This window comes from Cucurbita moschata, unplaced genomic scaffold (assembly GCF_002738365.1).
Source record: "Cucurbita moschata cultivar Rifu unplaced genomic scaffold, Cmos_1.0 Cmo_Scf00004, whole genome shotgun sequence".
NCBI lineage: Eukaryota > Viridiplantae > Streptophyta > Magnoliopsida > Cucurbitales > Cucurbitaceae > Cucurbita > Cucurbita moschata.
The window spans coordinates 4,015,515-4,028,632 of NW_019268520.1; the positions used below are offsets into that span (position 1 = coordinate 4,015,515).

General features: G+C 35.7%; 3 protein-coding genes across 9 annotated transcripts in view; 2 read left to right on the top strand and 1 right to left on the bottom strand.

Moving 5' to 3' along the window:
* The first annotated feature begins 835 nt into the window (after positions 1 to 835).
* On the top strand, positions 836 to 8,466 carry LOC111441956 (ubiquitin receptor RAD23b-like). 2 transcript variants are annotated; one of them, XM_023079162.1, is made up of 14 exons: positions 836 to 1,052; positions 2,995 to 3,156; positions 5,944 to 5,982; positions 6,074 to 6,147; positions 6,250 to 6,291; positions 6,438 to 6,615; positions 6,709 to 6,840; positions 6,915 to 6,995; positions 7,347 to 7,394; positions 7,486 to 7,595; positions 7,683 to 7,761; positions 7,847 to 7,966; positions 8,202 to 8,238; positions 8,321 to 8,466. In XM_023079162.1, exons 1-12 carry the CDS (start codon positions 987 to 989, stop codon positions 7,961 to 7,963), a joined length of 1,128 nt encoding a protein of 375 aa, XP_022934930.1. In that variant the 5' UTR covers positions 836 to 986; the 3' UTR covers positions 7,964 to 7,966; positions 8,202 to 8,238; positions 8,321 to 8,466. The 2 variants fall into 2 exon arrangements, with proteins under 2 accessions (XP_022934930.1, XP_022934931.1); XM_023079163.1 differs by lacking the exon at positions 836 to 1,052 and adding an exon at positions 1,216 to 1,293 and having other exon boundaries at positions 8,202 to 8,466.
* Positions 8,467 to 9,118: 652 nt separating this feature from the next.
* LOC111441601 (myosin-4-like) lies at positions 9,119 to 12,234 on the top strand. 6 transcript variants are annotated; one of them, XM_023078647.1, is made up of 9 exons: positions 9,119 to 9,231; positions 9,728 to 9,897; positions 9,989 to 10,051; positions 10,170 to 10,189; positions 10,310 to 10,354; positions 10,877 to 10,935; positions 11,154 to 11,287; positions 11,609 to 11,697; positions 12,080 to 12,234. In XM_023078647.1, exons 1-9 carry the CDS (start codon positions 9,126 to 9,128, stop codon positions 12,210 to 12,212), a joined length of 819 nt encoding a protein of 272 aa, XP_022934415.1. In that variant the 5' UTR covers positions 9,119 to 9,125; the 3' UTR covers positions 12,213 to 12,234. The 6 variants fall into 6 exon arrangements, with proteins under 6 accessions (XP_022934415.1, XP_022934418.1, XP_022934416.1 ...); XM_023078650.1 differs by having other exon boundaries at positions 11,154 to 11,282; positions 12,080 to 12,164; XM_023078648.1 differs by having other exon boundaries at positions 12,084 to 12,159.
* The window catches only part of LOC111441593 (type IV inositol polyphosphate 5-phosphatase 6-like), a 5,666-nt gene continuing 4,432 nt past the window's right edge, over positions 11,885 to 13,118 (bottom strand). Inside the window, exons 6-7 of the mRNA XM_023078637.1 lie at positions 12,829 to 13,018; positions 11,885 to 12,653 (exon numbers count right to left, since the gene is read on the bottom strand). Of these exons, the coding sequence (XP_022934405.1) occupies positions 12,543 to 12,653; positions 12,829 to 13,018 (301 nt within the window). The 3' untranslated portion in view covers positions 11,885 to 12,542. The remainder of the gene's footprint in view (positions 12,654 to 12,828; positions 13,019 to 13,118) is intronic.

Genomic DNA, 13,118 nt, shown 5'->3' on the forward strand with positions numbered 1-13,118 from the left:
TCGTAGACTTTCAAAAGAGATGGGCGAAAGCTATTCATGACTTTTATATCTATGTCAAATATTGAGTTTTAAACCCATTTTTAAAAATTTATGCAGTTATTATTTTTTTCAGTTTTATTTTAAAAAAAAGTTCAAGAAGATCGGAGTAATTAATAGGAAAGAATAGTCACATACCGACTCAATTGACTTTATAGGATATAAATTTATATTTAAAAGTACAACATGTTTATTGCTTGTTGTTTTGTCGTTTTGTCAGGGTCAATAATATTGCTTATTCGAGTGAGTTTTATGGGCTGATTGGACCCGAATCTTCTCAAGCTCAAGCATTTACGTTTCTAGTTAACGTCTTGTAGATAACGCTTGATTCGCTCTTATAAATATCTGATGTGTTATGTTTTTTTTAAATTACGAAGAATACCACATTATATTCATAATTTTATAACGTAATTAAAATTTTAATTATCAAATAATTAAAATAATTTGAATAAAGATGTAATCGACATTTAATAAATTAATAAATTATAAATTGTTCTGCTATCACTAAGAAATGAATCCATTAATTAGCAATTTAAATATAGAATAAAATCTCAACCATTTAAATCTTACTCTATATATCTTTTCACCTAATTTTTAATTATAATTAAAATAAATTTTTATTTATATACTAAAATGATACAACATCCAAAATAATTCGGAAACATATCAAATTTTTTTTTATGAATTATTATTTATTTTTTCGTAAAAAAAAAAAACAGGAAATAATTAATTTTTGGACGTACTATTTTATCCCACCTTTACGCTATGCTCACGTGCCCCTGACCCTCGCTTGGTGACTGGGGAGTGTAAAGTCCATTTACCCACCTTCTTCCTGCAATTGAACCTTTGATTCTCTATATTGCCAATCTAGGGTTTTCTCTTGAATTTCTCCTTTTCCTCCTCTTCTATTGAATCCTTCCCATTCGCTCACTCTCTTCTACTTTGTCGGGATGAAGCTTACGGTTAAGACCCTGAAAGGGAGTCACTTCCAAATTGAGGTTCAGCCTACAGACACCGTGAGTTTTTCTTTTTCTTCTCGCCATTTGATTTCTCGCGCTATGTTTGGTTGTACAGCAAATGAAAATTTATCGGTTTCAGATAAAGAGTATTGAATTTCTGCTAGTGTATATATGGAGTTTGGTGGATAATGTACCTGGGGCAAAAGGGTCTCTGACGTTTTATTTTCCTTGGCGATTCTTTTAATTGAAATTTTGAAGTTTTATTTAGGGTTCATCATTCCACCTATTTGAATCGGTGGTATTTCAGTTTTTTTTGTATATCGGTTCCCTTACAAATTGTTGTTTTTATGTTTATTTTGTCTATTTATTCGTTAATTGCATTCCTAGTTAGGATTTTTTTGATTGAGATGCCTTCTGAAACCCATTTTGAATTTCGAAGTTCAATTTCTTCCGAGTATGCCACAATGTTTCATTTGAAATTATAATTCAGCTTTAGTTTTCATGTCATGCTCTATTTGCTTTTTTCCGTGGCTTGGAGCAACTAAATTGTTTATTTGTCTTCCTACTTTATATAATCATTATATTTAATAGTACGTGATTTACATTTGTATGGTTTTTATTCAGATTGAGGTTTGTGTCTTATCTCTTTGTGAGAAAAAGTGTTGATATCGACTTTGAGCCTTTTAGAACAGTGATGGTGTCATGAAGGATTAAATAAATCATTTAGAGAGAAATAAACTAAATGAGCGTCTCTTGTTTCTTCTTTTTATTTTATTTTTCATGTAAATGATCTATTTACCTATTCTACATCTGATATAAGTAGGCGATGGACTGCAATCTTGGGAAGACAATTGTTGGTATTCTTCCTGCTGTGTCTTTTTTCAATTTGTGTGCCCCCACCCCTCACATATCTTCTCTCCACTTCGGAGGTTTTTGTTTGGGACTCTTTTATTTGGAACTTGTCCTTTACATGGCATTTGAGACATGAGGAAAATAAGGACTGGGCATGTATGAAAACTATCTTAGGAAATTATCACTTAACAAACAGGACAACTGCTATTTGGTTGGATTGTTAGTAAATTTTTTGTTCTGTTTCTTTGCACTGTCCTTCTAATTCGCATTTATATTAAGTTGATTTCAAGATTGAAGGTTCCTGCGGATATTCAGGGTTTTGTTTGGATGCTGGCTTTTAGAATGATTAATACTAATGATAAAACTTAAAAGAGGTACTATCTCATGTCACCTAATCTTCTTGTAACTAGCGTGTGCTTGTTTCTGGTATGCCCTTGTACATTCTTTCATTTTTCTCAATGGAAGCTCAGTTTCTTACTTAAAAAAAGGTCTTCTACCCTTCTGAAGTACATTCTCCACTAAAGGAAAGAGAATGACATTCAACACTTGTTTGTTCACAATCGCCTTGGCTGGAACTCGTAAGATATATTGTGGAACATTTTTGAGCTACGTTGGGTTGCTCCCATCTTGGTTCACTTTTCATTTAACTTATTCCCCCTCCTCAAAGGGCTTGTCTAAATTCTCTTGTGGGATGCAGTTTTTGCTACTTTTATGAAATAGCAGAAGTCAGTGATAGAATTATACTTCCTGTGGGAGGTTAAGGTCATGAGATGTGGGGCTGATTGTGTATAATGCGTCTCTAAGGGCTTCCCTTCTCTCTCCCATCAGTTTTGTCTGCTTAGTGCTTAGAATTGTGCTAGTGATCACATCTACGACATTATTTTATGCCTGTTTTTATGACTTCAACTCCTAGTGTCCCAGCCCTTTATTAGCTTTATTTATTGAACTAATATTTGTGTACCATTAATTGTACCTACAACATTATTTTATGTCATATTATGTTCTTAGGAGAAGTATATTGTCCATTGAATAGATGAACATATGTTGGTGATTTGTGAATCGAGCTGGTGATTTTAGTTAAAATATCTCTAGCATAGGAAGTATTTTTATTTTTATTGAATATTCTACATTTTTTCCACCTAACTAGGTTTTGGGTGTAAAGAAGAACATTGAAGATGCACAAGGAACAGATAGTTATCCTTGTGGTCAGCAACTGTTAATCCACAATGGGAAGGTTCTAAAAGATGAAACAACGCTGTCAGAGAACAAGGTTACTGAAGATGGTTTTCTGGTTGTCATGCTTAGTAAGGTATGTTGTGTTGTAGCCAACTTGGACATCCTTTCCGAAACAATTAAGCTTCCTTTCTGATTATTATCTTGCTTCATATTAAATGACTATGGTGGACTGCTACATGATAATCTTCTTTTCTATCATGAGAATTAGTGATTAAACTCTTCGTAGTTTGCTATTAGTATACGTCTTGTTGCTATAGTGGTCTAATGATTGTTGATGTCCAACATCTTTTAACATGCAAATTTATATTAATTTCAATTCAACACCAAAGGGTATGACCTCCTACTTTTTCTCTGTACAAACCCCTCCCCTATCCTTTGTACACTTGGCTGCCAACCACCTAGCTCACTGGAGCTCCAACCTTCCCTCCCACCATGGTTGGCCGGCCTTTCCCACACTCTGTCACTTTTTCCATGGGAAAAAAAACTCTCCGTTGATAAAGCATAGGGTTTGTGCATTATATAGACCTCAAGCAATCGGTCCCTCATGTTCACCTTGAAGAAAACCTCTCCGCCCTTTGCTGACAACAAGCTTCTCAGCTTTACTGGATACCTTGAATACATGCTTTGGTATGAAAAGATATCAAACAGAGAAGGCCACTTTGTTAGGATTGCCAAGCTTGGAGTAAACGATTGTTTAAATAAGCTCATCATACCTGTGGATGAAAACAAGATTGTTGGAAAAACTTCCTTTCTCTTCTTAAAGGTCTCAACCACCAGAAAACTCCATCTTTATTTCCCAAGTCCACTTTTAAGGAAGTATTGAAGGCTTTCATTCCCCAAAAATCCGTTACTCTTACTCTCCAAGACAGCTCCACAGCAAACACCCCCCCCACCCACCACCAACCTCATTGGAACTTGCTGCCTTCTACCTTGACAAAGGCATATTATCAATCCTAAAACACCTCCATGATGATTAGTATGAAATCCTAAGAGCAATGCAACTGAAACTCACATGTTTTGGGTCCATTAAGTCCTCTACAACCCAACAAAGCAATTTTAGCTGTTGATAACAAGGAACAAGGCTGAATTTTAGCGTTGGTGCATTTATGGTGAAATTTGAACAATGGAGTCGGGAGAATATAGTCCATCCCAATTGAAATATTGTCTTGTAAAGCCTTCAGACAAATCAGAGACCTTAGTGATGAGTGTGTTGAAACAACAAAGAACACTCACAAGAATGGACATGATGGAGGTATGCTTGTAGATTAAGGAAGACCCCCATGGTTTTATTCCAACCATTCTAAATCTCGCATCATCCACTGCCTCAGTGACAGTCCAAATAGATTTTTTGTTTTGTTTTGTTTTCTTTTTGTTTTTAATGTTGACCCTTTCATCGAAGAAATTGTTGGAATCCATGAAAAAATCCCACTGACCTCACCAGAGATTTCATCTATCCACCCCATTTCCATTAAAACCCTTCTGGCCATTGGATCCACACGAGTCCCTTTATTCTTGCCCCTTCGTAGACCCAAACCTTTCCATGCACTAGTCCCCATCCCAGCTTCATCAGATCCATACCTAGAGCTGCACAACCTTTATTAATCCCCTGTACCTTCGTCTGGCACTTTTCCTTATCATATTTGACCTTCCCCCCTTGACTTCGTTTTCTCTTCCTCCCATAAAAGAATTCTTTATGGTTGGGATTGAACCAAACCAAGTTGACCCAACCCAGCCAATTTCCCCGCCCCATCCACAGCATCACATTTTTGGCCAAAAATGTGATGACCATTAATAATAAAATAACCCACATTCTCACTGACACCATTCGCCGTTCGACGCTTGGTCATCTCTCTATAGACCCAAAGTTGATGCCTCTGCTTTATTTCACCTCAACGATTTGCTCCATTCTTTTCCACTTCCTAACCCTGCTTCCCTCTCAATTGCCTCTCTTTTCGATTTGTCTTCCTGCTCCAGTGAGCCCATTCGTCTTCTTCCTTCCCCAACACAGAACATGGCCCTCATCATTGAGCTTCTTGGAAGTTCTGTCCTAGAAAAAGTTTACCGGAGGTTGACATTGAAGCTTAGGTTTGCCTTTCACATGCTCTTGAAACAACCAATCTTACTGCTTCGCTTGATAGTTGGTGCTGGAATTTAGAGAAAATTGGAGTTTTTCTACTAAATCTCTCTCTATCTCTTTACCTGTGAGGCGTGAAACGATCCGACCTCTACACATCCATATGGAAAGGCATATACCCCAAGAAGGTAAGTTTTTTTTTATCTTGGAATTAATTCACACCTGTCTAGACACTCATGACAAGCTGCAGTGGCGTTCTCCTTGGTTCTCTATTTCTTCTCATTGCTGAATTATGTGCAGAAGTGACAGGGAAACACAGAATCACTCATTCTTTTGTAACCAGTGTCTGGTATTCCAAAGCTGTAGTTCTTCGGGAACTGAAGCCTAGATTTGCTTGTGGGAAATAGTGTGAACCTTTATTTTTCTGTTTGATGTTCACTACCTATTTGGTTTCAGATCATATCTTTATTTGTCCTATAAAAGGAGGAGCGGCAGTTCTATCAAATTTACAACTTTACATTCTCAAACTCCCAAGTATGTCATTTAAAGGTTTTAAATGTAGTTAAATGAAATCCATCAGAGCTATCATAAGTAATGAATGTCACAGGAGATTATATTGTTATTCTCTCCATTATCCACCTAAATAGTGGTTGCATTTATCCATGGATCTTTGAAGAGATTTGGTTAAACTTCAGACCTAGTAATAAATCCTTGTCATCCCTTTTCCTGAGATTCCTGAATTCATATGTTTTTCAATTGTTCCCCTCACTGATTTCCTTTATACAGAGTAAAGCACCTGGTTCAACTGGGTCATCGTCTACTCAGGTTTAATGTCTTTCTTTATTATTTTTATTTGGGGGTTATGTAATTAGTTCATATTTGCCTCTGAACTGGTGTCTATCTGTGTACTTGACAGACGACTACCAATGTACCTACAACTACTCCAACACCAAATTCTACTTTGATTCCTGAAGCTCCCGCACAACCAGCGTGAGTCTATTGATTATGCCAACTCAACTTATTGTCTCTCTTACCCCTTAGCAGCTTATCAGCTTGATAATTATAGATGTTTCTCTGTGATTGCTTTTTCAGAGCCTCGAGGAATGTTGCTACTTCAGATGTGCCAACTGCAAAGTATGATCTTGGTTTTTGCTTATTATTTATATCATTATGTATCTGTTGCGAAGTTTTTGCGTTGACTTTTGAAGTTCCTTAATGTGATTAGGACAACTGTTCAAACTTAAATAGCATGAAGTATCGAATATTTTGTTATGCTGCAGTACTCAAGTTGATACATACGGACAAGCTGCTTCAAATTTAGTTTCTGGAAACAATCTTGAGCAGACTATTCAAGAAATAATGGATATGGGTGGTGGTAACTGGGATAGAGAAACAGTTACTCGTGCGCTTCGAGCAGCCTATAATAATCCTGAGCGGGCAGTAGATTATTTGTACTCCGTATGTTTTTACCAATTTGCCAATAGTATTTTCAGTTGTTTTTCTTATTCTTTTTTTTTTTTAAAATGTTACTGAACTTGGCTTTATATTCAGGGTATTCCAGAAGCTGCAGAAATTGCAGCCCCTGTGGCCCGTCCTCCGTCTAGCCAACCTATAGAAACAGGTGGTGTGACTGCTCCTACTTCTGGAGGTCCCAATTCATCTCCCTTGAATATGTTCCCACAGGTAAAAGTTTGTACTTGGTCGAAATTTTGTCCTTTTTATTCCTTTTAAATTCTCACTGAGAGCTAGTATTTTAGGAGTCCCTTGCTGCTGCCGCTGCCGCTGCTGGTGGTGGAGGTAGCCTTGGATCCCTTGAGTTCCTTCGAAACAACCCACAGGTATGCTTTAATTTTTCTCGCTTTTCTTGTTTATGTAGGACTATTGTTTGGAAATGCCTACGGCCTTCTGATGACTTTCTTACTGGTCATTATGAAGAATAGTTTAGGTCAGAACATATCATTAATCTTTGCTGCCAAGCTACTGAGCTTTGGCTTTTGCTTTTGCTTTGAAGTGTCTTGTTAATTGAAAAGATGCTCGGTCAGACTCGAGCATAGCCTTCCAAACAATTGAATGGCAAAGTTTTAAAAAATATATTTAAATATTTACTCTGATATGATCTGTTTAGGCATCTTTTCTTGTATTAATGCTGATAAATTTGATATGTATTGTTACCATCCACACTATTATAGTTTCAAGCATTGCGGTCTATGGTGCAAGCAAATCCACAAATATTACAGGTCTGTGCTATTCTTTTTCCTTTCTCGTTGATTTCAAATTTATGCATCCTTTTGGCTATATTTAAAACTGTTAACTCGGCTTCTGTTTCAGGCAATGCTTCAGGAACTTGGGAAGCAGAATCCTCAGCTTTTGAGATTAATCCAGGATCATCAAGCAGAGTTTCTCCAGTTAATAAATGAGCCTCTTGAAGGCTTCGAAGGGCAAGTTTTCTCGTCCATTTGTGGCCAATGATCTTTTTGTTTGTCAATTGAAATTTAGAAGACATCCAAATTTTCATTTTCTTCCAGGGATCTGTTTGATCAGCCTGAGCAAGACATGCCTCATGCTATCAATGTCACACCAGCTGAGCAGCAAGCAATTGAACGAGTAAGTTATCTGCCCTTGTATAATACTTCCAAGTATTGAGCAACAATCGGTCTGCTTACCATCTCCTCACTTACACGCATTTCAGCTCGAAGCATTGGGGTTCGATAGGGATCAAGTCATTGAGGCATTTTTAGCTTGTGACCGAAACGAGGAATTGGCTGCCAACTATCTCTTGGAACATGGTGGCGAATTTGAGGATTAAATGGTGAACTTCATCACATTCGATGAATAGTTTTTTTTTTCCTTCTCGTTGTTTAGACAAATCCATGATATTTGTTAGCTTCTAAGTTTCAAACTTTCTTGCCGAACTGCCAATAATTTGTTTTTCTTTTGAACTTTAATAGTTAATTGGCACATATGAATTCATCAAATATAGAACGTCGAGAGAGTAACGATTAGACTATAAGCTCAAAGCTAGTTTGCTTGTGTTAACGTTTCAGGTAACGTCGAGCGTGGCGTAATTAGACATTTGAAAAGGTGGGGTTTCTTGATTTCTATTGCTTATTCTTTGAACAGAATTGAAGTTATACTGTTCAATCAACGAGGACAAAAAATGCAGAAATCCCTATGGCAGTGAAGAGTGTGTCTTTTGGGCGAAACAACGCAACAGAGTTCTCTATGATGAAACCAGTTTCGCTTGTTTATCTGTTTGGATGTGTTTGATAACTTGGTTTAAAGCTTAGATTTCTATCACCAAATTCCCCCCTTTTTGTCTTTCAAATTTCAAGTTTTCAATTTTAAAAGTAGTTCGAAGAAAATCTCTTCTCTCGAGTTTTTTATCGCTAATTTGTGTATCAGTTAAACTTATGTTTCTCGAAGCTCAATTGTTAAAATATTTACGAAGAGTTTTACATTATTATTATTTTTTGTTTTAGTCTAATTCGAGGAAATAGAAAGTTCAGGGTTTTGGTTGTCACATTTAACCCGTATATATGTTTATATATGTGTGTATTTATATATATATATATGTGTGTATATATATATATATATATAATTTAGAAATATACGAAGAAAGAAAAAAACAAGAAAATTTTGTTTAAAGGTCTAGTTTTTATTTATTTTATTACGTGGTTAACTTATAAGTTAGGTTCTGCATTTCTAAAATTCTCGAATTTATCGAATATAAAATTGAAAAGGTAAGAATTTGTTTAATACTTTTAAAAATTCAGCAATATTTTAAACTAAAAGAGTAAAGATGGAGCTACGGTAAATAACAAAATAGTATTTTAATATTAAAATCAAGTTTTTTTTTTCTTAATCATTTTTATTTAGAAGATATTATTTAGACACGGTTTACTCTTCCTTTATAATATATCGGTTCCATTTGGTTTCTCCATTTTTTTTGTGTTTCTCGAGATTCTCAAATGATTAGAGAGCAACTCAAGGGCTCAAACTTCATGGCGCTAAGCGAAAATCAAAAGCTTTTTCTCTCCCTAATTAACGAATACGCGGCCGAAAAATCGCAAGGAGGTATTTCTATGAAAGAACGATGTTAAATCCTTAGAAAATGTTCTTTTCAAAATGCTAGCGTTTAATACTGTATTCCGATCAGATTTGTAGTTGAATATTCGTGATTGTAGAGGAATTTATGATGATAAGGAGGTATTTCTATGTAAGAACAAATGTTAGAATCATAATGCTAGAAATTTTTACTGTATTTGATCAAACTTGTTTCGGAAAGGCAAGTCTCTGGTTGAGTATTGGCGATTCTACCAGAATCTAGGTTGATGAGGAGGTATATATGCTTGAACACTGTTGAATCTCTGAAAAATGTTGTAATCGAAATGCTAGCAATGATTACTCTGTTCGATCAGACTTGTTTCCTAAAAGTAATCGTCTGATTAAAGTATTCGCGATTGTACTAGAATTTATTATGAAATTTGACGAACTTAACGATGCAATTCCTTAATTCTTTCGTTTCGTGAAGAAGTTTTAAGGAATCTTATTCGTATTTTTATCAATGCAGAGCAAAGCGTTGTTGTTTTGAAGAAGAGAACGGAAGAACTGCGATCTGAGCTGGAAGTGGCCAATGTGGAGCTCGAAAATGTCAAGCGCGTCAAAGAAACCACTGAACAAGAGCTTAAAGGCTGTGAAGTCGAATTGTCTCTGAATGAGACTGCAATTCAGACTCTCGAAGTTCTATTTCTATTTCTCTTACATTTCACTTTTATAAGTGCATCACCGTTAATTGTTCTTTTGCTTCTTAAATTTAATTTATCCACTCCAGGCAAGAATCTCCGTGCTGCAAGGTGAAATTGCATCTGTTGGATCTGAGTTAGACTCTCTGAAGGTACTGAGTTGAGTAACTTATTTATTAAATTGCATCTGTCTTGTATTGTTTTCTCACACTCTCTTGATTCTCTTCAAAACATACTGGGATGTGGAATCCTGCCGCTGGACCATAAAAGGTTGTAGGAGGAGCCACGAGGTTGATAATCGTCTATCTTTTGTACTTTACATTCTATTTAAATAGAATAAAATTCTTAGTGAAGTGCAATTCAATGGCTTAGATTACTATGGAAGTGATGAGATCTTATTGGCCATGCAGGGACCAGTTTATCAATCACCTTTTAGACCTTAATAAAAAAATCAGGTCCGTCTTCTATTTTAATGCAAGCCACTTGCACTGTGAATGCATGCACATATGCTTCCCTTTTCCTTTACTATCTTCACTTATCATGTTGAACATGACCTTGGACCCGTTTGGAAACTGTTCTCAGTTTAGTTTTCTGTTTTTATTTTTAAAGTTGCTTCTATTATCTAATATTGGACGGCTGGAAAGGCCATGTTATTTTGTATATTGAAATTAATATTTACAAATTCATATTTCAAGGAGTATTGGAGTAAGAACAATATATGTCGAGTCAATTACTATTTTCTGCTTTTCAGTACACTTTATCACAATGGGCTAAATAAATATCAACTGGTAAACTTTCCCCTCCTATATTGAAGCATTAGCATGACAAGTTTCTTTGTGCAATTGATACAGATTTTTTTCTCTTACTCTAGATTCATATGTGAATATTAGCACAATTTGTCCTTAAATGTGCAATATGTGCCCAGTTAATAATTTTGGAATGCTATGTTCCTTTGTACTTTTCTAAATGAAACACAGGAAATTTCAAGATCAACTGTCCAGAAAAAATGCTATTAAGTCTGTTGGAAATGCTACAGGTGAGTCCCGTTCCAGCCTTATGATCATTTTAACTTCTTCGCATTTTTTACATTCAGTTACATATTGTGTCAATCGTTAAACAGGATACCTGAACTGACGTCGTGAACAACTTCTTGCTCCATGTTCTTTCTTTGCTTCAAATTACTCTCTACCTCGCATGTATTTCAAATACTAGGCTTCTGTTTATGCAAAATTGAATGGCTTGGTCTCCTTGCAGAAGGATCCCATGAACTGGAGGGAGATAATACCACAACTTCTTCCCAATCTATTGAGGAAAGGCTTATCAAAGTAATGATTCAATTAGCCAACGAAGAAGAAGAATTCCTATCAGCAGAACAGATTCAAAGTCAGGTGAAAAACAATTCTTCCAAATATTAGGGAGAAACCTACCTACTTTCTGCAGTTGAAATGTTGGTCAAAGTTGAGAAACTCTTTTTCTTGCCTGTGTATTAAGCTTTAAATCTCGCTGTTAACAAATCGCGATCAATCAAAATCAAGAAAAGAAAAATGGAAGCTGTAAATCAAGTTCTAGTAGGATCCATATCTTCATCTCAATAGGGGAAATGGTACTTTCAACAGTTTTCCATAGATCCTGCATTAATTCAAATTCATCTTGTCCCTCTCTCTCTTTCAGTGGAACTGTATTCTTAAATGATAATATTGTGTCTGCAGAATCGGCAAACGTTGATAAATCTGGAGAAAAGGAAGGCTGTGATGGTGATGATGGTGAAAGGAACAAAAGAATTGGAAGATTTGACTAAATATCCTTTTCAAATAAATTATCACTTTTGACATAACAGATTATTTTAATGTATGAAAAATGCCCTATTAACATTCTAAGTGCTAAGATTTCTTCACTAATATTAATTTTTTAAATACTTCCTGTATACTACTGCTTTACCTGGTGTCCAAAAAAATAGAAGCAGAAAGGTTAGCAATAGTAAGTTTACAAAAGATTTGCTGTTATTGTACTTTATCATTATATCATTAAGTTTCCTTTTCTGATTCAACAGAAGCAATGCTTTGTAGTCAAAGTCAATTGCTGAGAAATATAGAATGTATTTAAATCTTACTATATCTATTAATAATCTTTTACCAACTTTGGACACTTCCGGGTGATTATGTTTCTTTGACCATCAATAAGCAGACTTCTGGACTGGAAATGTCATATGGTCGTCTCAGCGAGGAATTGCTGAAAAGTTGTATCTGCCCTCAATGTTTCCAAGACAATACGGAGGCCTTGGACAACATTCCTCAGGTAAATGAGGCCCATTGAAATTTTCCAAGAAACGTAAAATGTTCTGTACTGTAGAATTTTAGATATGCAAAATCAGCAGGTAAATTTCAGAGCAAATATAGTAGGATACTCACCTCACCATTCTAATTTCTAAGTATGTCAAAACATTTTGCGTAACTTTCTATTTTGTCTACATATATTCACAAATTCAATTAAACCCAGATAGACGGTGTAGAATTTTTCTTTTAAAAAAATTGAAGTGAACTTGAAGGAGACCAAGATAATTCAAGTCACTTCTTCATCTCCCTACATACCCAGCTTGGTCGTAAGAGCTGAGCTCCCAGTATCTTTCTTTCCCTTGAAATTGTTCTATATGTTTGTTCTATATGAATTTCGCACCCATGGTGACGATTCTTCCCTATCCTTTACCATCAATGCTGCCAAGGTAGATTTTGCTTCTTCATTAGTTTCGCCCTTCACCTGCATCATCAAGGTTATGTTTTCAAGATCAAAAGTACAAACCTCCTGAAGTTCTTATCTGAAAACCAAATTTGGTTCTATCCAGATCAGTTTGATAATGATTATATATATCTGTTGTTAGACCAGTTCTCTAGGGTACAGTAAAGAACTAAAATGTTTGCTAATGAGAGTTTACCATCTGTTTGGGAGGCGGTATGGAGGGAAGAAATTTGCTGAGGGCAATAACCCTTGGGTTTGTAGATTCCAGCAGCTCAATCTGTGCTAAAAATTGCGCAGAGACTGGCCTGTGATCAGAAAACTTACTCTCACTTCTGAAATAGGAGAGTTGCCTCACTCCTTTTCCATACCATAGAATTCTGTCACACCTGCCAAGTTACATAAATCATTTAGTCAATTACTAGCATTCTTTACCCTCACTCTCTCTGTCTAACTTTTTTTCCCCATTTTTTTTTTTTTTTTTGGGCC